The sequence below is a fragment of the Apteryx mantelli genome, chromosome 13 (assembly GCF_036417845.1).
Source record: "Apteryx mantelli isolate bAptMan1 chromosome 13, bAptMan1.hap1, whole genome shotgun sequence".
In the NCBI taxonomy this organism is placed as follows: domain Eukaryota; kingdom Metazoa; phylum Chordata; class Aves; order Apterygiformes; family Apterygidae; genus Apteryx; species Apteryx mantelli.
In genome coordinates this window covers 22804584-22830420 of record NC_089990.1, presented here as the reverse complement: position 1 = coordinate 22830420, position 25837 = coordinate 22804584, and the positions used below count along the sequence as shown (strand labels likewise).

The 25837-nt window shown below is 41.6% G+C and overlaps 1 protein-coding gene across 2 annotated transcripts; it reads left to right on the top strand.

The window, feature by feature from the left end:
• Window positions 1-25710, top strand: UPRT (uracil phosphoribosyltransferase homolog). Of its 2 annotated transcripts, XM_067304351.1 has the most exons (8): window positions 1-348; window positions 8086-8128; window positions 14265-14334; window positions 16393-16455; window positions 17225-17386; window positions 18140-18238; window positions 19050-19182; window positions 22428-25710. In XM_067304351.1, exons 1-7 carry the CDS (start codon window positions 35-37, stop codon window positions 19154-19156), a joined length of 858 nt encoding a protein of 285 aa, XP_067160452.1. In that variant the 5' UTR covers window positions 1-34; the 3' UTR covers window positions 19157-19182; window positions 22428-25710. The 2 variants fall into 2 exon arrangements, with proteins under 2 accessions (XP_067160452.1, XP_067160451.1); XM_067304350.1 differs by lacking the exon at window positions 22428-25710 and having other exon boundaries at window positions 19050-20134.
• The last annotated feature ends 127 nt before the right edge of the window (window positions 25711-25837 follow it).

The window sequence follows — 25837 nt, the reverse complement described above, 5'->3', positions numbered from 1 at the left end:
GTGGCGGCAACGGTCGGCGCGGGCGCCGCGGCGCATGGAGGCGATGCCCTGCCACAACCAGCAGCTGGGCCCAGCGGGCGGCCCGCGGCCGCAGGACGAGCCGCAGCCGGCGGCGGCGGCGGCGGGTCCCGGCGGGGGCTGCGGCGGGTCCCGGCTGATCCGCTTCGCGGAGCCCGGCGGCGGCGGCAGCAGCAGCGGCAGCCCCAGCCCGGACAGCAGCAGCAACGGGCTGCTGCCCGAGGCCCTGCGCGCCGCGCCGGCGGGCGGCCCGCCGCAGCTGGGCGCCCAGCTCAAGCTGCTGCCCATGAACGACCAGATCCGGGAGCTGCAGACCATCATCAGGGACAAGTGAGCGCGGCGGGGCCGGGCCGGGGCCGGGGCCGGGGCCGGGGCGCAGGGGCGGCCGCCCCCCCTCGCGGGGGATGCGGCGGCTGCCGGGGCCTGGCGGCGGCGCCGCGCCAGCGTGGCGGCTCCCGGCGCAGCCGTCGCGGGCGGCGAGCGAGGGCCGGCGGCGGGCGGCGAGCGAGGGCGGGCGGCGCGGCTCGGCCCGGCCCGCTGCCCCCGCGCCCGCCGCGCTTCGCGGCCCCGCGCATCGCCTCAGCGGTCCCCGGAACGGCAGCTCGTTGCCGCGGCGCCACGTGCCGGCGCGAGCGGGGTGTCTTTACCGCTGCCCGCTTCTCCTTGCGGCTGATGCAATCCCGCACCCCAGGTCGTCCACGTTTCGCGCAAAAGCGGGGATGAAAGCTCCTCAGAGACAGCGCCGCGCTCTTCCACCCTCTTCATCCTCTTGCCTTCGTAGTCCTTGCCTTGCCCCTTGGCACACTTCCTCATCCGACCGGGCTCGCTCTCTTGTGAAGCCGGACAGCGCCGCTCGCTAATTAGCAGCTGCGGAGCAGCCTGGCCCTCCTCCCCGAGGTCTCCCAGCTCTAACTGAGAGGCAGGTACCGGCACCAAAGTCTCTTCCACCAGAGCGCAGAGCGTGGCCAGTAAGTCCATAGGCTGGCCAGAAGGATTTTATAGCATCTCGGCTTCCATTCAGATTATCTGAGTTAGTGTTGTGATAAAGATTAAGAATTCTTATAGTTGATTTCACTTGTCATTAGTGTAACAGCCTAATCTTTAGTGGTACTTTTTCTAGTCCGCTCATTATAGTGACTTAAAAGACAAGTAATGTCTCCTCCTAAGTAGAAAAACCTATTCCTCCAAGCTCTCCATACTTTATCTTTTAAATTTTATTTTTAGAAAACTCTTAAAACTGCTTTGAATAGGTTCTTTCTTTTAATTTCACCTTGTCCACTTTTCTAGACTTTGATTATGGTCTCAGAGTTTGTTTCCTTGCTATGTTGTAACTTTCCTTTTACATCTAGAGGTACGTATTTAGAGGAACTGTATTTATAGATGAATAATAGTAATCAGTGCTGTGATCATCTTATGCTTCCAACAGAAAGAATCTTCCCTTACTTTTATCTTCAATGCCAAAAATCCTTTTTCTGTGTTAGCCCACATCTGTTTTGTTAGTGAAAACATCCTCTGACCTCCTGCTAGAAACATTGGATGTTGACAGGGACTAACTGTGGTCCTAAAAATTGATGGAGAGTGGCAAAACCTCACCAGAAGAAGGTACAAAGGCTGGATAGGAGTAAAGCGATGAATGAGTTTTCCTTTTCCCCCCTTGCCCATAGTGGTCTCTGAATTGTACCTCAAATAAGCGTGTGCAAACTTCTCACAATATTTTGTGCTGACTAGATTACACTTGCACTCCCTTCCTGGTGTCAGGACCGTGTTCACAACCCCAGGCCCCCCTCCCATCACACGTGTTCAGTGAACTACAGAAGGAATAGGAACTGGATCTATAGTATTCTTATGGAGCAGATTAAGACAACATAGGGCAGAGACTGGATTTGAAGGCTGGCAAAGGACAGATGCTAAGTTTGGGGATAAAAAGCAGGGAAATCACTTGAGTTTGGGGAAGAAGGTTGGGTCTAGCAAATTAAGGAAAAGTTAAGGACCAACTCTCTGAAGTCTGTATTAGTGGGGTGGGGGGGCTAAAGATTTGGGGACAAGGAGGGACAGAAGAAGACAGATCACAGGGGCAGCCTGAGAGTCAGGAAGAAGAAAAAGATTGGAGAAAAGCAGGATTGGCTGGAATGAAAGTGAACTCAAATCAGACATTTGAGGAGCAGAGGCTGGAAGTGATCAGGCAAAAAGATAGTTTTGGGATCTAGAGACAAGGCAATGATGGGCTAGGAGGAATGAGAGAGAATGATAGTCTTGGGAGAGAAAGAGTATTAAGAGTGGAGGCAGATGACAGAGAACAGTTTGTTTACCTAGGGCACACTTACCTCCAGAAGAGACTGCCTTTTTGGAAGGCCTTATTTTTCATAGTTGTCACTTTATATCACTAAGAGTTCTTGCTGCCGCCATACCTTGTGAGACATGAAGATATTATCCCAGTTTTACAAATTATAAGCTGAAGCGCAGAAAGCCATGCAAAATCGTGCCCCTACTGCTGAACATCCAATGTGAGATGCTTCAGACCTGATGTTCTAGTGGATATTACATAACATTTCAGATGCTGAAAGCATACTTCTCTTTGATTACATTTGTAGCTTTGACTATTCAGCGTTTGGAAGATGATATTATAAAGTATTAAATTTAGCATGCAACGTATGACAAACATATGCAGCAGGCACCTCTTAAAAGCACAGCTTGGGACTTGCCTACCATTACGTAGGAACCACCATCAGATACAGAGGTGTGAAATCTAGTTTGCTGATAGAGTGTTCAGGTTCTGAATAAACCCGTCTCTTCATGTAACACATTGGCTTTCTAGCATCTGCAATAAATAACACAGAGCACAGACACATTTCTTCCCCTTGTTTCAGATCTGTCCTGTCTGTACAGCCTATATTTCGGTATTTCCTGGTTCTTGAGTGCTTAACTTTGCAACTGTAATGACACTAATGTGTTTTTATACTAAACTAATCATCATCTCTCAAAGACAATACCTTCATTAATGGTATTATTTTGCATCAGCTTTTTTTAGCTTAAACTATTATTATTATTAAATTTTATCTTAAAAGCATTGTGGAAAAAGCTAATCTTGTTGCAGACATGAGCATACAGAGCTAGTGCCATCTCACTGTACAGCAGGGCAATTGTGGCAAGACCACACAAAAGATCTCTGCAGGTGAGAATATCTTGTTGGTAGCTTCCCTGCAGAGCGGAAAGGGAAGTTGTAAGTAGGCTAAGCAGAGAGAAAGAGAGAGAGAAGAAATCCAAACTAGGCTTGCTGATGGCCTATAAAAGGTTTTGAGGTTAATGAAAAGGAAATAGCATATAGTTTTGATATCAAGAAGAATAATAGCAATGTGGTTACTGCATGCAGCTAGGGGGTTTTATTATTATTTTGTTGCAGGTAGGTGTTGATTTCTTACAAATATGTCAAGTAAGCCTCTGATATTTTAGTAAGTCAGCTGATATTTTACCCTCGAAGAGATTTTTTTAGCGTTGCATCAGATTCATTGCACAATACTTCCTTAAGGGAAAGTGTACAATAAGACTTGTAAATAGTGAATCACTCATAACAGCTGGAGTGATAGCAAACTTTGGTCTGAACATGAACTGTGACTTCCAAGCTCCTTTCCCAGCCCAGTGAGAAAAACTAGACACCTAGACTCAGTTGGCTCAGAAAGGCTCTTTCAGGCTTTGTATGTGATAACAATAGGGAACCATTATTTTCCTGGTCTGTCCCAGAAAAGCAGCTGCATTTCAGTAAGGAAGAGCGCTCGGAATGACCTACGTTAGTGCCTGTCATACAGAAAGATGTGAAAATGTGCTCAGCTACAGGGGTGAGAGGACTTCTTATGCACTGTTTAGAAATTGTTGCAGTAACCTTTTGGGGGGCCGGTAGACTATGTATGTGACCAACTGTAGCATTCAAACTAAGGGCTAAGAGATCTCCTCAGAAAACATAGAGTGTTTGTGAATAAGCAGCTTTATGGCTAAGAGTAGTCATGGTCAAAACAATCTGATTTAAACTGATTTAAGGATATGTTCACTCACGCTGCTTGGGGAAGAGGGAAAAGCTATGTCATTTACAGGTCATTTAGATACCTATCAATCTTTCTTTCTGGATTAAAAAAATAAAACGGGTAGCACTAGAGCTGCATGAATTCAAGGAGGATATTTGGGTTACTTAATGCTCAAAAAGATGGATGTTCCAGGTACAGCAGTCACCTGAAAAGGTCATGAAAAGTGCAGAAATTAAAAGTCAAACTCCTGGGAGGAAGAACCAGATGAAAAGCAGGAAAAAGAACAGTCAATGTAGGACTATTAGTTTGAAGTAAGGGAAGGCTAGATACTCTTAGTGCAGTGCAAGTTAGAATCAGGCATGCTTATGCAGAGCTAAGGATGGTCAGGCCAGACACAGAAGATCTTGGGGACTCTATTTTCTCCGTAGTATGAGCTGCTCAGAAAAGTGGAAAGCTCTCTCTTCATTCCTGAGAGGGTTTATAACACAGCCCTTCAATTGGAATAACTGCCCAGTTTAAAAAACCAACCAAAAAAAAGCACCCCCCCACCCCCACCCCCACCTTTATGTGGATGGTCATCATGCTGTCTGGCGGGACCGTTGGTGAGAGGTGTGAGCTGCTCAGTGCTGTGTGACACAGAGCTGTGTGACAGAGCACAGCGGAGCGGGCTATGGTCTCAGTCTGCTCAGTTTGGCAAGTGGCAGCTCCTCAATAAATGCTGCTTTGTCAGATGTGCTCTATGTATATTTTTATCTTCAGTAGGGGAAGGGTGCTTCTTTCCCGTCCTATGGGCAGAGTCTTAGAACTGCGCTCCAGCAAATAATACTTTTGGTGTTATCCTATGTACAACACCCACTAGCATGTCTAAGTTGTTCTGATAATGCGCTCTCTTAAGAGAAGGTTTGGAGACAGCTGACTGAATCATAAAGGATTATTTGCTGGACTAACATTATCAGCATTTCTTTTGCTTCCTCTTACGTAGCTGTTATTAAAGTTCACACAAGCTTGGTCTGTGTGCCAAAATCTGGGAGATGAGACAGAGCTCCTGAATCTAAGTGTGTGTTAGTTTGCTTGTTTTCCCTCCGACTTGTTCGCTTTCGCTGTCTAGGCTATGTGTCAGGTTTGAATTCTGAATCTCCTAATGGAGTGTGTTCTGATGCGCTTAAGCACTGAATGCCTGGGAGCAAACAGCTACAGCCTCTTGCCAAGGAGAGTATAATCTCAGATTCATTTCTGGCCTGCACAGATTAGCATCAGTGGTCCGGAAGCTAAAAGGAGTTGTGTAGCAATCTGCAATCTAGAGCTCTAGTTTCTGTAGAAGCAAATTCATTAGCTCAGATTGCTAGCATCATTTTAAATCCTGATTTAACACTAGACATGATTTAAATGTAGGTATTTAAAGGTTATTGTGTCTTTTATGTGAGATCATATTGTTGTGTTCTGCTTAGATTTCATATTCCCTAAGGAAATGAGTGAACAGTATAGAAATGAAGACAGTAAAGCAGTAGGACATGCGGTCCTGACTGCTGTTCAGAGTAGGATGATTCAACAGCATATAACTCATCAGTGATGAGTAAAGATGACTATACTGCAGGCAGGAGGGGTGGAATCCCTTTCACACTTTGCTTCGTGTAGCACAGACACTAAAAATGATGAGCACTCAAGTACCTTATTTCTCCTTGTCCCCCAAAATAGAACGTGTTCCTGTTTCCTAACTTATCTCTCTCTAACGGCAACAGTCCCTCAGTATGTAAGTTTACTTACAAAGACTTTTTACAAATTCTGTTTGAAGTAGCTTTTTTTTCAGTCTTGCCCCCACAGCACCTAGGTATCTCTTGAGACCTTGTTTTGTATGATAATTAGAGAAACAGGAATTACTGAAGTGGGTCAGACCACAGCCCATGTAGCCTACACCCATATACCCTTGCAGTCAGTTTTTAATAAGGTGTATTTCCAAAAAACATTTCTTCTCAACTCTTAAGACTTGTTACATGAATTTTATCATACATAGCAGCAAGGCTTCTATCCCTTCAGGAACAGAAACAAAAAGAAATGAGTTTATATTGTTTAAACACAACGTTCATGTTGTTTTCCATGTCTTGTGACACTGAGGTTTTAATGTGTCACTTCCTTGAATGTTGTTTTGTTACTTTATTAAGAAAAGAAGTTTAAAAAGTTTCTAGTGTGCCATAGATCATTACTTTGTATACTTCTATCTAGTATTTAAGATGAACAGTTCCAGTGTTTTCACCTGAGCCTTTTTTCTGGCCCCTAGCAATTCTCATATGATGTGGGGCTTGAAATCTGATCACAGCTTTCCAGCTGACGGTGTACAAGAGGTCTGTCATTTTCAGTATTATTATTCTTTATCTCTAATTTTTATGCATGCCACCCCTGTTTTCTATAATCCTTCAGTAGACAGAACTGGGTGTTCCATGGACTGTGCATAAAAACATCCATGTCTCTGCAAGGATAGATTAGATAATTTGAGCCTAGCAATCTGTATAAGTAACTCATAGTATTCACTCTAAATGTGTATCATTTTGCAAACGAAAGTGCAATCTTGACACTGTCTTACCACCCATTCACTAAATATGGCTAACTATTTTGAAATGTCATGGTCTAGAAGAATCTAGCTGTGCTATCTATACACTTTGCTACTTCACTTTTATATATCTATATCTATATATGTGTGTGTATGTGTATATATATATATAAATACCACAGATGGGAATATGAATTCCTCTGGAAGTCTTAAAAAGACAAAATCAGTTTGTACAATTGTAAGATTTTTTTTTTTTTGAGCATTGTTTTTCTGGTTTATATCAAAGTGGCAGAAAATTATGAATATCCTGTCATTGCCAGAAAGAGGGAAAAGCAGAAAAACAGGCAGCATTTTTAGTAATGAATAATGCGTTAGTAACACTAGGAAAGAAATTAGAATAGGCTGACAGTCTTTTTTAAAACTCTTTTTTTTAGTGTGGCTAAGTTACCAGTTGTCCAGGAAATAAGCAGCCAAACTTCTTGACTTTCGCTCATCTAAACGTAAGATGTTGCAGAATCTCGGGGATTAAATGCAAAACTCTCTTTATGGGAACTTAAAGAGACATCAAGAGTATCTCAGTTTGAAAATGAGAGGGGTGTGCCTACTATGATTAATAGAAAATTTTACTAAAAATTACTTGCATATGATGTTGATGCTTTGTCTGAGTATTTTTAAGGCTAGCATGCTTTGAATGTTGGATCCTAAATCTGAAATACAAGTTTGTCCTGTGTAGCGGGAGTTCATCTCGATATGGGAAGCAAGGTGTTAAAAATCTAGTTTTAACAGTCAAGCTTTTAACATGGTATATTTACACAGTACATTGCAGGAAGAGGTGAGCTTATTCTGTCTTCTGAACAGGCCAAAAGCCATGCGGTTTAGTAAAAAGTTGCATTCAAGCTAGTAAGCCAGCAGAGTGGTATTTTCATCATAGTGCTCAGTTGTCCCTGCTCATTTTAGCCTCAAGTTCATTATTCTAGCCACAATATGAATGAATTTCAGATGAGATGATAGAATATCCTGCCTATCAGGTGTGTTAACTCAGTTGCAGGGCTTGGGATCTATATGATCATTGTCCCGTGGTTTCTTGTTGATTTAAGAGTGGGCAAAGCAAAGCTGGCTTGCTCGCAGTTATAGAGAATATTCCAGGCTGGTGCAGATGAGTTTGTGAGACATTTTGGAACTGAGCTGGAATGGTGGCACAATGGAAAACCTACAGAATACCACCCTTATGTTTTCGTATTTTAATTGCTACTTGTAAAGTGCAGCAACATCGCCAGCAGTAAGTGGCTACAGCGTACTGCATCTCAATCTTCTCCACCAAGTAGAAAACCTATGAGGCAAAGTCTCTACAGAGACTATACAGTAACTGTACTAAAGTTAGTATATGGCAGGAGACATTTCTTAGAACTGCCTTTAGAATATATTGTGCTTGAATTTAATATTATAGTTAATCAATGTTCTTACAATTATTCCCCAATTTAAAATAGAAATTATTACCTTTTTCAGGACAGCCAGTAGAGGAGACTTCGTATTTTCTGCTGATCGTCTGGTAGGTGAAGAATTTCTTCTTCCTGGTGTTGTACTTTGTAACTCTCTCATAAAACAGGTCTTTCTTGCTAGAATAATGGTGGTGGGAGAGCAACATTTCTACACAAAGGAAATTGCTGTCTGACAGCAACTTTCTGCACAGGGACTTCTGTTGTTTGTTATAGACTGCTTTCATCTCAAAGGGTTCCAGAAACCATGTTATTATCAAACACCATTACTTCAGGATAAAGAGAAGTAGTAATGGAGAATACTGTGTAGAAACAGATGCACAGGGGCTGGAGATAATTCAGTTTTAGTTTGAAACAGTACTTTTGATCTTGTGAACAGAGCTGTATGATTTCTTACAGTCTAGATGTTAACAACTAATTGCATACAGAAGTGCCTCTTGGCATTTGTTGTGTGTTAGATTCGTAACTCTGGGGGCACCCACACTCAGAATTTCTTTTTAACCATATGGTAGTTACTAGCAGGGACAAAACAATTTAAAGTTTTCAAACATTTTATTAAGTCAGAACAAAGACTATTTGGAATGCAACATTTATCTCAGTTAAATTATATGCTTAAAAAATCCACAACACCCACTCACGCACAAATACTGCCTTGTACTAGTGAAGTTGTTTCCTGTTTGCAAACCTGCATTCATTAACGAGGAAAGCCTCTTTTCCCCCTCTAGTGAAGACTGGTCCAGAGACCAGATCAGCACCACCTGCTGTGGCAGACAGGCTTTCAGTGATGAACCCAATCTTAATCCACACCTGATCTAGCCTTGCTCAGGCCTTGGACATGACCACAGCCTGAGGTTGTGACTGCAGTGCTTTTTACCTCTGCAGATTGTTCCACTTTCCCTTCTGCTTTTCCCTTCCTGAGGATGTTTCTTACGTTCCCATGCTGCAAGAATGGCAAAGGTCAACAAATGAGCCAGCAAATCTAATCACTCTAACTATTCGATCAAGTTACTGACTGGAGTACCCTCCTTGCTAAGAGCACTTCGTAACGGACATGCAAAATGTCACAGTCCCAACTTCACTCTGTGCCAACAGTCCTCAGCAGATACCATTCAAGTAGACATATATCCTTTACAGTTTGTCTGACAAGCAGAGACAACCCAGAAAACATCTGCAACCTGTGAACGACTAACTTCCAGCTCAACTGTGTTTCATTTTTCCTACTTTTTGTGGTTTTAGGCTTTTCACATGCTCAAATGTGCAAAAAAGATTCAGGAAGCCAACGGAGGTGAACACCAACAATCCCAGTATTTACAGGGTTTAGGTCTCCAGTCCAGGCTTCAGACCCCTTCCCCACTAATACTTCTTTCACAATAAGGGTTTCTGGTTTACATTCTGATTTCACCTTGTATTAGGTTTCCATCATGCTGCGCTCTTGAAGGACCATTCCTTCCTGTAAACTCGTTTGAACTAAAGAAAAGAAATATATTCCTGATTAGTACTTTAAAAATGAGATAAACCATGGTTATTGCAGTACAGACAGGAAAAAACCTGTAATCAGTCCTGACTGTACTTTATTATAGTTAGTTAGTGTGAAGGGTCTCACCCACACACCTTCGCACGTTTACTTGGAGGAACTGTGCCTTCTGAGGCAAGCACTGACTTTTTTTTCCTCCTCACTGCTACAAGATTGCAGCTTCCAGGCAGTGAGTTAAGTTCAGGCCACTGTACCAGAATCTTCTGCTGGCTGACCCACACTTCTACAGCTGCAGAGCTGCTCTTCACAGAAATGCTTCTGTTTGCTGGTCATGCAGATATTTGCCATAGAACCTGCTAGTCTGTTTTCCATTTTGTAGAAGGAATATTATGCAAAACAATACCTAGGATAGGGGACTGTCTTATTTTCTGTATGTTATTACTAGGTATGGCCAGAAACGATCACAATTTCATGTTGGACTGGGCCTCTGCTGAAGTTGGTGTACATAGTTCAGACCCTATATATGTTTTCCATACAACTAGCAAACAGTGTTCCTTAATGACAAGATGCAGTAGGTGAACAGAAGAACAAATGTGTGATTGTAGGGTAACCCAATACACATTTTTGCAGAGAGAAAATGCAAACTAAGTTTAGCTTGCTACTTCTTTGGCAGTAGCTGCTGGCAGTATCTTCTAGAGTCACAAGAGGAACAGGTCTTAAGGAGGGATTTTAAAGCTGATGAATTTATAGTAGTTTGTTTCACACATAAGAGATGACACAAAAGAAAAGTTCAAAGGTGCTTGTGGGAGAAAGGAGCTAACAGGTGGTAAAGGTTAGCAAAGAGTTTCTGGAAATGACTGCCAATGCTGTGATCCCGCAGCTGAAAGATGTGGAGTTAAAATCATGAGGATGAGTGCAACTGATCTTGTGTTCATGAAGGAGAAGATGCAGGTATGGGGAATAAACATCTAAAATAAGAAATGATCAATCATTATGACTTGTGGCAGTAGATATCACAACAGATAGACCTCAAAGTGCTAGTGAGACCAACCTGAGAAACAGGGACAGAGCACCTCAGCACAAAAGGCTCACGCTGCAACCCTAGTAGCTGTTCTGTCCAGCAGCCGTGCAGTGTTTCACTGATGGCATCTTGCAGAGTTTCTATAGCACTGGTTAGATACTTACAAAGCCCAGAGCATTTTTGCTGAGACCTTCTGAGTATTTTTCCAAGGTGTTCTCCGTAGGAGGTACACAGTAAACTGGGTCCAGCCCCATCAAGTTAAGCAGGTGCTGCACACCCACTGTGCAGGAACTCTAGCAGCATGGCGGTGTAGGCTAAGAGACCAGGAGAATAAGCGGAAGAGGAGGTGTCTCCCAGAGACATAGAGGACGTTGCCTGTCTAGAGTTTCAGCAGGGACCACGCAAAATTGTCTTGTGGCCTCGATTCAGGCAGATGCCTGTCATTTGCACAGCACTGGCCTACAAGCCCAGTGTGCAAATACAGTGATGCTTTTCAGCAGGGAGCAGAAGGTATGCTTTGCGGTTTGACTGGAGGGCTGAGTCTGAGGAATTCATTCTTTCCTCAGCCCTACTAGCAACTCCCTGAACAGAGCACTCTACCTTTCTGCCCACCTACCTCCGTTCAAAGAGGAGGATGATGCATATTTTATAAGTGGTTTGCAATCCTGAGGTGACAAGAACTGTACTAGTGTGAAATTCTACTGACAGTTCCACTGTCCTGCCTTCCCTTCCGCTTCCAAGAAAAGCTACAGTAGGCTGCAACCTGCAACACAGTGGGTTAGAGGATCCACCTAGGAATTGTTATGATCTTGGAAATTAAGGGATACATGATTATCACGTAAAATACAGCTAGATTACTGTCTTCCCATGAAATAGGGGAAGAATACAATGGTCGCTCCAGAATTTAATTAATTTCTAATTTATTGGCAGCTACATCACCTTTTTTCAGTTTGCAGGCAGGTAGGAGAGTTGTGTCACATACAGCCACTCAGGATTACTGATACCTTTTGGGATGGCTCTTAAAAGGCTCACATTTTTTCAGTTTTGGCTGGTCAGTGCAGTGCCATCTCTAACTGCACTGTAGCTGGTCTCCTTATTTCATGACTATACCTCTTCTAAATTAGAGTAGTGTCAGCCTACTTTCTTTAGTTGCCTATATCCAAATTTATCTGTTTATAGACTCTGAAGAACTGGTCAAACCTGATTTCTTCAGTAATATTTGTGTGGCAAGGAGACTTTATTAACATGATTAATTGGCCTAGAAAAGATAGGTATCACTACCATTTTCACATCCTTGAAATGTTTGTAGTAATTAGCTAAAAATCCTTAGACTTTTGGTAGCTGTGGCTTTTGCTAACAGTTCTAACAAATCTTATATTAATGAAGGTTCAAAGTAAACAGTAATTCCCTTTGCTTACTGCAGAAGCTCTTGAGTAACTCTTAAACACATAATTGTAATAAACCAGCATGTTGACTGTATAATTTTGTATAGCAGCGTTAAATGCTTAAACTAAAACTTCAGCATAAGTCTGTAAGCCTTGACAATTTAACTAGGTAGGCCTGCTAGAATTTAACATTCCTTCTTATTTAAAAAAGTAGCTAAAACAGACTTTAAATTTTGTTATTGCTAACAATTGCTATTGCTAACAATTGCTATTACTGGTTTTAATTTCTGGTCAAACTCTTCTACCTCAAGCTCAAAGCTTTACCTCTCCCTTTTCCACACGTGGGCCATAACAGGACTTGCTCAGCTTTAGAGTTGAAGCAGATACAACCACTTGTCTGGGAGAGGAGCAGCGTTGCTGGTCCTCAGGGCCAGAGAGGAAAGAAGCTGAAAATGGCCAGAAATTATAATCCCTGAGTCTAGAGGAGACAAAAAGTGTAGTACAAAAATAAATGTTTTATCAAAACTGACTGGTTTACAACAGAATATTTCCCTGCCTCTTTATAAAATATATTGATGTGTAGCAATGACAATGAGATTTATAATTTGACTATAGACCTTCACTGGTTTGCTCAGAACATCTGGCAGATAGTGTGGAGTGGCACTAACCCTCTCAACATCAAAGCGGTATAGAAAAAAAAAAAAAGTGTTTCTTCCAGAGCTGTGAAATAACCTTTAAAAAAATCTTTCTCTGTCCAAACATCCCAGAAACCTACAATTAAATCAAGGATTTTTTGGTTTGCTTCTGTCAGAAGATGTCCTTCCATTAGTTGTCTATCCCAGATAGAAACACTAGTGCCTTCAATCTCAGGATTAAAGTGTTCCAGAAAAGACTGAGGAAGAAAACTCTATTTTTAGATATGGAGAAGGAGGAGGAAGGTGGTAAAACTTGCTTCCTGACATACATTGCCTGGAGCTACCAAAGACATGCAGTGAGTCAAGCACAAAGGGGACCCGACAAAAGGACCCGGTTCCCATATGCAGCTTGGCTGCAGTGAGGGTATAGACCCTTGCCAGAATTAATCGTTATTACCTCATGAATTGCTTTTTCTGTCTTTTGCTCCCTTTATATATGACTTGCCCCACCTCTGACCCCTTCACTGGTTTAATCTGATCACTACCTCTGAATATGGCTGCCACAAATCCAACTCTAGATAAAAATTCTTGTAGTACTAAAATTACTAAAAATCTCTTCAAAGAGAGACTATAAGTTTAAAGAGACCTTTGCTAACTCCTAGTAGAGCCTGCCTGCCTGCTAGGAAGTAGGGCAGACTGGAAGATAAGAAGAAAAATCCTCTAGCCTGTTCTGCCCTGTTTCTGGAATTAGAAGTGTCTGAGACGAGAGACACTTGCTTGGTCCCAGGAGCAATCGCCTCATTTCTGCCATTATACAGTGACTTTTGCTTAATAGGTTTCATCTTTGGCTTGGCAGCAGCTGTCCTTGAGCAATTCTAGCTTCTGAATCTTTGGCTTGCTGCTAGAGAACATTTTCTAAATCTTTAATACCCAGAACATCTTTCATGGGAAATCATTGTGGGTTCACATGAATAGGTTTAGCTAGCTTTGCCTGGGTACAGCTGCAGGGCTGGCGTCAGGGGAGAGCTCGACGTTTGCCGGCCACTCGAGGCTAGAGAGACTGTAACTTGCTAGCCGTATCTGCTGTGGTGTCACCACGGACACGGGGCCATCTGCACTGGGCAAAGTGCAAGCGCTTTGCGGAGCATCCCCTAACAGCGGCAGCTGGCAGGTGCCGAGCAAAGAGGGCGATGAAGAGATTGCTTGATTGACGGACTTGTCTTTGGGCATTTCGTGGTGCGTTGCTGCAGCTCCTGTGGCCGTTCTGGGCCCCACTGCAGCTGATGCGTAGAAACATTGGTATGAAAATAGACCCGAGGCCCTAGCTGCTAGGGAACTCCAGGGGGTGCTGGTGAATTTTTCCTTTTCTCAATAGTATTTTCTATCAGCAAAATAAAGTTAACATTGGTGCTTCACTCATTTTTATCAGGGTGGTGGGGATTGCTGGTGAACCCCTTCCCCTCAGTTTTGTTTGTAAGGCCATCATTTGATCTGTGGACAAGACATAGGCATCGCTCCAAAAAGGTCTCAAGTAACCTCTAACTGCTGCTAAAAGAGAACCTTTTCAGCTGATACATGTGTTCACCTAGCACTTGTAAAAAACACTAACATTTAGTATCCTACCTCCATAGTTTAAAAAGCCCTTTAAGTTGTCTGATTCCTTTGGTTCTACAGATCAGACTTGTGGTTGAAGAGGGACTGAATCAGCTACCATACACAGAATGTACAGTGACCACTCCAACAGGTAAGTGGGAACTTACTCCCCCACCCGTGGGACTGGAAGCGGAAACTTAATATAACAAAATATGGAACTGTTGCAAGAGGCTGAAGCAGTTTAACATTAACAGTTTAACTTCATAGTATTTAAAAGGCTGGAAGGTATAATGTGCTTCAGCAAAACACATAGTTGTCATTTTACCTGGTTTTAAAAATTGGCCTTGCAAAATGGTGATGAAAATTTACCCCTGTATGTGCAGTATCAGCTTACTTGCCCTTACCACAATGTTGAATTAAAACTGATGACATTTCACATGCCTGCTAAAGAAAAAATACTCAGCAGAAGCAGTTTTGCAATGCCAGCTTAAATCTGCCTCTGTTTACAAGTAGGGGCCAGCTGGGAGTGATGATAAGCAGGAAATAGAAAGGGGCTGTGTTAAGACTAGAGGAAACCCATTGCAATAATTTTGGCCTGCTCCTATTAAATTTAAAGATACGTGAAGTTGCACACATTACTCACAGATAGTGCAGTAAAAGCTTACAATGCATCAGCTACTTCTTGAGGCCCGCTTGTGTACACACTTTGAACCTACATTACCCCGTAAGACATGCATCAGCTTAGCCTTCTTCCCCTTGAGGATTTCATTTATGTTTCCTCCAGGGTAAGAGCAGCTCTCTCCGTAAACTTGCACCCTCTTCCCAACTCAGCCCTTGACAGTAAGTCATTTGTAGGTCTTTACCCTACATTTTAGTTACAGAAGAGATGAAAGGCAAAAGGTCAATTTTGAAACTAGCTAGAGTTTAGGAAAGTGCTGAGAGGGGACAATCACTTACCAGGGTTCCTTGCTAAAACAGCTGCAACTTTACTTCTTGAGCATTGGCTTCAGAGCTGTTCCAGGTCAGGTGGTGACTGATGGTTTGATGACACTGGCTTTCTGCATTACCCAATTTGACTGGTAGGTCTTCTGCAAGTAACATTACATGGAAGCTCTACAAGTCTTTTTGACTGGGCCACTGTCCTGGCTATGGGCAGAGTGTCTTAGGCCTTGTTCTCTGAGCACATGTTGCTTTGATGAAAAGACTTAAGTTTCCTGCACTTATTCTTGGCCATCCTGTAGAGTCTTACCTTAGGAAACCCCTGAGGTCTGCAGTTAGTATGTCAGACCTCTCGTTCCAACCCCTGTGCCTGATGAGAGCGCTAAAATGGCCTCAACCTAACTTTTCCAATAGGAAGTGTACTGTGAGAACTCAAATACTTGGATGAATTGCTACTTATCTATGTTTCACTCTTTCCCTCCAAGCATTTGTAAGATCCCATCAGCACAGGTAATTTCTAGTGCTCCTGGCTCAGAAGCAGAATTTCCCATGTCCTGTCAATTCTCTGTGATTTATCCTCAAGGACATCAATTAAACACCCTATTGTTTCTCCTTTAAAAGAGCCTTTTGACTTCCTTCAGTCAGACAGGGTAATATGCAAAGCCTAGGGAAAAAAAAAAAAACTCCAAATACACTTCCTTCCCAGCAGTTATATTGTGCAAGCTCATTATCAGCCTCTTGGGTTACAGCTGAAGAACTGTGAAGGGGACCATCTTGCTTTGTTGTCTTATCTTTGAATTAACAAGAGACCTGAGCTCCCACTACTGTGGCTCCTGTCTCACATGAGTGAGACACCAGAGTGCATTTACCTGGCTTCTTAGGGACATAATGTTTATCTTTATTTTGCATAGCATCTTCCATATAAAATAATCACAGAAGACTGAGTTATAAAACAAACAGATCACTTCTGTGCCACTCTTTAGATGCAACTTTTAAAAGTAAAGAAAGCACAAGTTCTTTACCAATTTATGGTTTTGGTCCTGTTTCCATTGCTTATTTTAGGACTGCAGGATATGGTGTGCAGCCTCAAAAAACTGCTTTGTGCCACCTGTTCAGAAACTTGCAACTCAGTGTTGTCCCCTAGGTATTAAGAGGGATATCAGTTCTGTTCACATGAATGTCACTTGCAACAGTACCTTAAAGGGCATTAAAATGGGACAAAAGGGAGCAATCACTTCCACTGATATTTGGTCTTTCTTTCCTCTAACAGGATACAAGTATGAAGGAGTGAAATTTGAAAAGGGAAACTGCGGAGTCAGCATTATGAGAAGTGGTAGGCAATTTTGGGTTGTTGAATGAGTACGGGTTCAAAGTTTTTGAAACCTGTAGACCAACTTCATTTTTAAAAAGTGCAATTAAGTTTTACCAAAACCTGCCAGTTGCCATTCTTCCTTAGGTACCCCTGATCACAGAACAAGTAATGTCTCATATTTTTAGCAGATAAATAGCTGCACTGGATTTCATCTGCCTTCTCCTCTAACAACTGTTAACTATTAGAGGATCTTCAGATCTACCAGGATTACTGTCCTTCATTGTTTACCACTAACTTTTTCTGCTTAAAGACAGTTCTCCAAATAAGCTTTGCTAAATTGTGCAAGTGGTAGAGACAGAGTGTTATTTTGTCTAATACTGTTCAAATCTTCATATCTATGATATAAAATCCAGCAGCTCCACAGCTTTCTGTACTACTTATTGCACCATGGTATCCTTCGGAATCGCTCAAAGATGTTTCTCAAACCAGATATAAATACAAATAACGTAGTAATTCCTGTTTTGATGTCTTTTCTTTGAAAACTTGATTAACACTAGTATATGGGAATACAAAAAGCCAGAAACTTAAGTGACACTGAGCAGACTGTTTTTCTGTCTAAACAGAGGAAAAAAGTGTTTTTAATACTTAGAACCAAGATAAAAATATGCTTTTTAAAACGCTTTGCCAATAGAATATTGGGACTGTCAATTTAATTGTAGCATCGTGTAATTGTGCCCCTTCTTAGCATGTAACAATTTTTTGTTGGGTTTTGTTTGCTGTTCAATTTGAGGAGAGGCAATGGAACAAGGTTTACGAGACTGCTGTAGATCAATCCGCATAGGAAAAATCCTGATACAGAGTGACGAAGAGACTCAGAGAGCAAAAGTGTACTATGCCAAGTTTCCACCAGACATTTACAGGAGAAAAGTTCTTCTTATGTACCCAATACTAAGTAAGTGACCTACACTATTATTTACAGTTAGACCTGTCTCTGTATGTCATGTATTTAGAAGAATATTCCTGAATTTCATGGGGTTGTATTAGGTTTTGGGCTTGCTTTAGGTGTCATAGTACAGAATATATCAGACTTTGCCAGAATAGGCATCCATCAACCTACATTAGTATGAATGCAGAGCAAATCATTTGTGTATGGCTGCATTTGTAAGAAATAGGTTGAAGCATTAAGGTTTGATATAAATTACACTTTTTTATTTTGCCATGAGAGAGGTCTTCAAACAGTATTTTGACCATGCTATTAAAAGGCTTTTTCTTGATGAATACTATAATCCTAGAACTAAGTTATTTTAAAATTAAATATAATTAATACTACCAAAAAATCTCAACTTGTAAGGAGTTTGTCAGGATGAAGTGAGTTTTCCAGTCTTAAGGTTTAATTCTGGGTCTATACAAGGAGCTCTTAATTACCATTTTATTATTTCAAATGAGATTTCTTGCCATTAGTAAAATTCATCAACTTCAGTCCTTAAAACCTGACAAAGTCTGCTATTTCAGTACAGAGATGAAGTTCCTTCATCAAGAGACCAAAATTTTCTATAAGTAATGCATATGAAGGTGATAGTTTTCCAGTGGAAAAGGGCAGCATTGTCACTCAGTCCCACAACAGTATTAATGCAGCTATTTCAAATGGTTTAGGATGAGCTCTTTAACCAGGAAAAAAATAAAATCTCACTTTTTCCCCTTTCAGGCACCGGTAATACTGTAATTGAGGCTGTAAAAGTTCTTATAGAACACGGCGTACAACCAAGTGTCATTATCCTGCTAAGCCTATTCTCCACACCTCATGGTAAGTTGAGGCAGGGTATGAGAGGGGACAGAAGAGCAAGCGCAGGTATGTTTAGCGCGGAAGAGTTACATTAGTCACACATGCTGGATAATGGTGAAAAGTTGTTTCTGAGCTTTGCTCAGAAGAGAATTTTTTGATTACTGAATTTTTAAACTTTAAGAATGAACACTGGCATGTTTGGCGTGGGCAGTGGAGTGGGTTAGCAGAAAGCAAAAGGCCGGTAACACCTAATGGCAAAACTGCAGATATACCTATAAATGCCTAAGTATACCTGCAACCAGGGACTGCAGTGCTGCTAGGTATACAAATGCTTCAGCGGCTCCCAAAGCAATACAAATTCTGTTGCTCTGGCCTGTAGCAGCCCACAGATCATGTTGAGTAGGTCAGCCACTGGACTGTACTGTCTGCATGTTAAACGCTTTAAAATGTAAAAGATGTTCCCAAAAAAGAAAACACATTTCTGTGGAGCAGGAAAACACATCTTGCAGGTTGTGTTAAAAATTGGCCACAGCAGCAATCACTATTACTGATCAAAGTGCATTCAGAGTTATTTCTGGCAATCTATAACCGCTTTTCTGATTAGATTGAAGGTATACATATATGCTTAAAAACAAAACAAAAACCCTAAAACCAATCTATCAAATTTCTGAAGTTTTTTTTCTCATAGCCAATAAGCTAAGCCAGAAACATGAACCAGAGATGGAAGAACAGAGGCTGACTGATCTACAGCAAGCTAATCATGATTTAACATGCTGTCCTGAAATACTGTTGCAATGCACTATTAATTATTCCATTTTCCCTTTCTCAAAAGGTGCCAAATCTATCATCCAGGAATTCCCAGAGATCACAATATTAACTACAGAAGTTCACCCTGTTGCACCAACACACTTTGGACAGAAGTATTTTGGAACGGACTGACACATTTGGAACAAACTGATATGGCTGTATGATATTACAAAAGTGTTTTTTTTCTACGTTTTATTACTTGTAGCAGAGTTGGTTGAGGGCATATTTAAAAATCTTCTTGGCCAAGGGGGGGAAATATTTGACATAGATTACTTCTAGTTGGTTACTGCTTGAACATGGAATCAGATGCAGTAACACAGCACCCTGAATCGTTACAAACTGAAATCATATTAATGTTGTGCTTGTATAAATTGCTACACTCTCTGCTTTAACTTATTTATTCTTCTACAGCCTGTTTTGTGGCTGCTTGCAAGAGCAAAATAAAATCATCGAAGCGTGTATTAATTTCTACTGTTAATGCCTACATCGCTCCAGTTTAGCCACTGCAGCCATGCTTAATGATTCCAAAAGGATGGAGGCACTTCAAACTCAATGTAATTCTTAGCAGCCACATTACACTTCCGGTAGCATTTTCAGTCTTTGGATGGTGGCCAATAACTAAAGATACAACTTTGAATTTTGCTCTCTATGGATTAATTTCAAATAGTAAAAAATTTGTAGTTGTCTTGCTCCATGGTACTGAAGAAAGAACCATTTATCTTCCTATTACACTTCCTAGTGCAATGTAAATGCCGTAGCAAACTGGGGTTTGAACCTGAGCATGGGAGAAGCGCAGTCTGCAGAAATTCTGCACACACAGTATTTAAGTTTTGCCTCTTAAAACTTGTGTGGTTGAATCAGCAAGTATCACTAACCGTTTTAAAGAAAGACAAGCTGTGGCAAAAAGTTGGACTCAAGTTCTAGCTCTGTTCACAGAGCAACAGGGCTTAAAGTCAAAGCACACATGTGGCCTTAATTGATTAGCACACTTTCAAAACATTGAATGCAGTGCTTGTACGAATCAGATTGGGCATAAATATACAGCCAAATACTTTCTTTGGTTTTATAGCTCAGGGCACTAAGTAAAGGATCTCCAATGCTTAAAAACTACCTAGCATCTTGTCTTACTATAACTTTGGGAAAATTAATTTATAGAGACAATATATTATTTCTTTAAATACATCCATATTCTAAAAACTGCAGAAATACAGAATGTCATCGCAAGTACAGGGCTTCCTACCTCTTGACAAGTGACTGGCATGCAAAGCCGTCTGCCGAAAGGTCTAGGCTGCCCCAGGCAACACCTCCTAAGATAAGGGGGCAGAACTCGGTGAACCCTCTTTTTGGCTCAGACGAAGAACCGTTCCCCCTCCCAAGCAGTAGTCTCAAAGTTGAGTAAGGCTTCCAGAGCCAGAATGTTTTTCCTGAGCATGGGCTAATTCACAAGAAATAACCAATCAATCACAAGTATAATAAATTAGCCAAAAATGGTTTTAATGCACTCCTTGCCTGCAGTACAGTATAAACCACGCAGGCTTTCTAGTATAAACAATAATAGAAAATGACAAAGCAACATGTACAGCATATTCAACTGTATAAACCATATAAACACTTCGAAAATGCTAGTGAAACACAAAGCATTCATATTAAAGAGAGAATGTTTGTCAGACAGTAAAAATGAGTATATCGAAAGCTTTTGTAAAAACCCATTTGATATCCGAAGTCTCAATGCCAGCAACAGCAGCAGACTCCTGAACCTGACTAAACATTCCACATGTTGTCAGCGCACCATTTGCAACATTCACTGGAAAACATTTACTTCCTATTAATTTAAGGGATGAATTAGTATTAAACAACATAGCTCTGATGTGTCATGTCCTTAGCTGAACACAGCAGCACTGATTTAATGCAAATTTTGCAGACTCAGAATACTCATGAATACCAACAGCAGGTCCTATGGTTTGTCTAAAAGCAACTGAATGTAGTAATGCATCAATAAAATGGAATCTCTGCTAATATTTCCAATAATTTAAGTTATTGGCACAGAGCCCACTAAGCCAGTCTTCCTTGTTCTGAAAAGTTCTTTACATTACAGTGGTTATCAGTGAGAAGCAAAAATGAAAGTCATCCTGACCCAGGCTAGGAGGCAGCATATTGGTTCCCAAACAAAGCTTTCTAATGCAAGAGCAACTATTTCAGTTATTGTTCTATTTAATGCAAGTTTTCGTGCCAAATCCAAACCCATCGATGAACACCAATGAGAGCAACCGACTTGGTTTACTTTGAAGCAAGGCAAAACTCTTAATACAGCTGAATTCTAACATAGGATTAGTTAATGACAAACCTCTCTAAGATTTAATTAATATTTGAAGGGCCCATTTTAAAAAACAAACATAAATGAGTCTTTCAGCTGAAAAATACCTAGATAAAAGAATTTATAGAATAATTTCTGTTTTACATGCTCCTAGCAAAAAAGGAAGCTGCAATAGAAGCTGCCTGTTCAGAGGCTGCCGTTTGGAATCATTCTGGGATAGCTCATGTTTCCATTATCAGCAAGTACAGCAGAAGTCCACAGGTGAACGTAACTATTGCAAAAGAGTTCCCACACATGGAGTTAATTCAAAATAGCACATGAAGTTCCACCTACCTCTTCACACAAGGTCTTTTATGACACTAGTCATCAAATCTTATCTCCTCCTCACTGGAGGCTGCGGCTGCAGCACCAAGCCAGGCAGCTCCTTACATAATCGGGATTCCAGATGCCGATATGAGAATTTACACCTCTTAGATACATGCTAGGAGCACCAGGATCCTCTGGGAAAGGGGAGAGACAATCCACCAACACTTTCAAGAATCCACAGGATTTCATTTCTGTTTATAAAGGAAAGTGATGAGAAGGTGCTGCACATGCAATTTTTTCATTTTAGGAAGCTGACAGGGAGGACAAAGATTTTTTTTTTCCCATGCTTCCTGTGGGATTTAGCCCCAAATAAAAGTTTAGAGTCCAGTAAGTATGGAAATAACACGAATTCCATCAAGTAAAATACCTTAGTGTTATATGAGCTGTTTGGTACTAGTATCTGATGCAAGAATGTGTCGTCTTAAGCACAACTGGAATAAAGAAAGGACGATCCCTTTGTCATGTTTTTGTTTTGTTTTGTTTTTTTACACATAACCCTTATGATTTTTTGACAGTGGCTGTGATCCACTTAAAGCTTTACAAATGCTGTTGTACTTACAAATGCTGTTTTTCTTCTCTTGATACAGGAAAAAAAAATGTTAATGGCATGAGAAGGCATAATAAACTTATAGGTTCATCTTTGAAATGTAAACTTAGGTTTTATTTCACAAGCTTTACATTCCAAACTGAAGCTAGAAAGCAAAGAAATATGATTTTTTTTAGGAAGAAGATAAAAGCAACACAGAAAGTTGGATCCCACTGCTCTGAGCGAAGGAAGCGGTCTGAATGATAAGAATCACAAACCCATACCTGACAAACATTAACTTTAGTTACAAATAAAATACATTGTATAACTTTTTAAAGTGACATCTACTCACCTTCTTAGTCTCCAAAGAAAACAGCACAAATAGTTGAAACCTGATATATTTTAACTGCATATTCAGGAGGAAGAGCATAAAGCGAGAAGTAAAAAGGACAGTAAGAATAAAAATGCGCAGCAGCGGGTGCGATCTCAACGTTAACCAGCAGAAGAGGAAATAAAGCATTGAGCAGGAGAGTACACGTGTAGTGCCACAACCCTGAAACGCTCGTCACTGCCAAGCTGTTTGACAGACCATTACTTTTAATGAAAAACGCCACTCTACCATGCAAATGCTTTAATTGATGGTTTCAAAATGAGTTTATTTTTGCAAGTGTTCTGTAACAAAACAGAAGCTGATATAATTGGAAAAATATCAATAAAATCAAGGTATTTTCAAGTACTATGGATCAATTTCAAAAATGTGCATCACAGGAGTCACTGAAATGAAAATGTAACCCTCTGAGTTAGTTAATTCTGGTTTAATAAACAAGGTCAAGGGTACCTCCTTAACCTGCCAATTCGACACTTCCATGAATTAGCAGCTATGCAAACAGCAAGTCTGCTGTGCTGGCTTAACAGCTACGCTAGAGGCAGCTGCTCCCTGAATACGTCTGAAGAAATCTTCCTTTACAGCTAACCACGGGGAGGGAGGAGGAAAAGGGGTTTTTCCTGACGCTTTACATTCCTATTGCGTTACAGACTTTATGCATTAGGTTTGGTAACTAATACTAAGTTGTGCTTTCAGTCCACATCAGAATACAGAATTTAAAAAGTATCATTGCTATAGGTTTTGCTGAATCATATTTCTAATTAGTTCCAGGAAGTTAATATTCATTACTGCTATGCTAAAGAAAACTTCCCAGTCCTTATCAATTAGAGTACACTACGCGCACTAGTAGAGCCCATTAGAAAAGTACAGTACTACTCCCTGTTTAAAGGAATACAATCTTATTCTACTCCCAAAACATACTATACCAATGCAGCAAGAGACAAACGAAAAACCCACAGTGCAGTGATGCTTATCAAAGTCCTAATTCCTTACCCAGCCCTCACTGGCAAAGGATAGGACTTGTCGCAATACAATCCACGGAGACATCAATATGATGTTTTCTCTTTTTTTTTTTTCTTTTAAGAGTACAGTGTGCCTGAATGCAAACGGGAGAGAAGGGGGAGAGGTAAGGAGGCGGTCGTTAGTGGTAAATTAGTTTGGAGCATTAACCCAAGACAAAAGGAGTAAGAGAGTGGCAGTATCACAGTAAAGTCCAGCAAGAGAATTCTTCCCTTCCCACGGCAACGTCCACTCGGAAAAGCTGCTGATAGCACACGAGGTCCCTATTCACGGGAGGGACAAGAAAAGCCTCGGTAAAATGGTGCAATATGAACAACGACTGGGCCAGGGGGAAGGCAGGATATGCTGCGCGCAAGTCGGAGGCCTTGGTTTAAGCTGACAAAAACCACCGCCATGCTCGACACTTCAAAGAGATGCCAAGCGGGCGTTTGATTTCTGGAACGCGGATTTTCGGCCAGGCCAGCTGACTGGGAATATACCTTCCTATCCGACGACCGTTTGGTAGATTCGCACACAGCGTTTGGCAGCCCTGTTCCAGCCCCCGCACCCTCACCCGAGGCCTGCTCCGCGCGGCCGAGCGCCCGGGGGGGAGAGCCGCCCCCGGGGGCAGAGCAGCCCGCGGCCGGGCCAGGCGCTCTCCCGCTGACGGCATTGCCGGGCGCCAAGCCAGCAAAAGCGCCCTTCTCTAAACCCAGGTGCTTCTACCCCTCAGCTTATCCTGGTAACGCAGCCTCAACTAAGGACAATAATTATTTCTGACCCTGAGCTGAAAAACACCTTTACTTTAATTTTGCAGCGTCGGTCTGGTACGAGCCGCGTAGCCAGAGGAAACGCTCTCGGCCTCCGGCACGAGGCTGAGAACGGCACCCGTCACCTCGCTACTTCCACGCTGAAGCCCGGCTGCGGTCGAACAGCACAGCGTACACAACCTCACAAACACCGCGGTCACACAACCTAAAAAAGCAATAGAATTGAGATTCAAACCTTCGGAGTTTAATTTACCAGCTTTTTTGGGGTGCAACTGAGTTTACAGACGGAGCTAGGTAGAGACCGACAGTAAACTTCCCAAGACAACCACCTGGGGCCTTTGCCACAGTGCGGCACGCAGGTCTACCCTCGAGACGGCGCCGGTAAAAGCTGAGATGGATTCTTCCCCTTAAAGGACTCTCTGCAAGTTAGAAAAACCTTGGCTGAATACGTTACCTGTTTTGCCACCTACAGCAATGATTACAGAATCAGTCTGAGTAATTTCTGTTTTCCAGTGCATTTACCTAGCATATTTGACAGAACATTACGCATATGCTACTTTCAGAAGCTAAGAAAACCAAAAGCCAATTTAAAAAGTAAACAGAAGCCAGCTTTAAAACCACAAGTATTAGGTGCTGCAGTCAAAATTACTGCTTTTATGCTGACTAAATTTCTAGCTAGCAGTCTTTTTAATGGCCCAAAAGACTAACCGAAATAACTGCATTCTCCTTAGCAGGTCATCTGAAACCGTGTTCAAAACACCAGTTACAATAATGCACAAGGCAAAGAGATCTCAGTAGCAATATTTTGAAAAATACTAGGTTTTCCCACAGAAATCTGCCTGTCCATTTACGTGCTGCCTTGAAGAACGCATATGTTTAGTGGCTTCAGCAAACACAACACAGACGCCGCCTTCTTGGGCAGTATTACCTTCACTGCAGCCTTTTATATTCCCCTTTAACTCATCTTGGGACGTAGAGGAATCTGCCCGGCTCTATTCTCTTGCACTGGAACGCAGCATAAAACAGTACAGTTCCAGGCACAGTATAAGGAGTTCTCCTTTAAGTAAGTAGAAGAGCAAAATGGAGTTTTTTCAGTCACTCAGACATACCTGAACTTTTCTACATTTTGTGCTGCCTCATTTTAACACAACTTTTGTGTTTGTTTCGTGTTTCATTTTGAAGCTTTCAAAAATCTGGCCAGCGTGAATACTGACTTGAAGTGATTTTGAAGCTATCAAAACGTTCGTTGTTTCCACCTGGACAAGAGTTTGTTATAACCAGGTGAGGCTGAGCTGCTTTTAAGGAAAGTGGAACATCAGCTCTAACCAGTCACAAGAACAGTTACTTAATAACAGTATGCAAAAATTAAGGAAAGATGTCAAAGCATCATTTAAAAGTACTTGGAAACATTTAAAGCTGTTTCCAAACATAAGCATTATCATAAAGATATTTG

What these genes read in the sequence shown, in the direction of transcription:
- UPRT (XM_067304351.1), top strand. Translation starts at nt 35, where the DNA reads ATGGAGGCGATGCCCTGCCACAACCAGCAGCTGGGCCCAGCGGGCGGC. An exon ending in TATTTTCTGCTGATCGTCTG is followed by an intron (nt 8,129 to 14,264) that starts GTAGGTGAAGAA and finishes TTGGTTCTACAG; the next exon opens with ATCAGACTTGTGGTTGAAGA. An exon ending in TCTTATGTACCCAATACTAA is followed by an intron (nt 17,387 to 18,139) that starts GTAAGTGACCTA and finishes TTCCCCTTTCAG; the next exon opens with GCACCGGTAATACTGTAATT.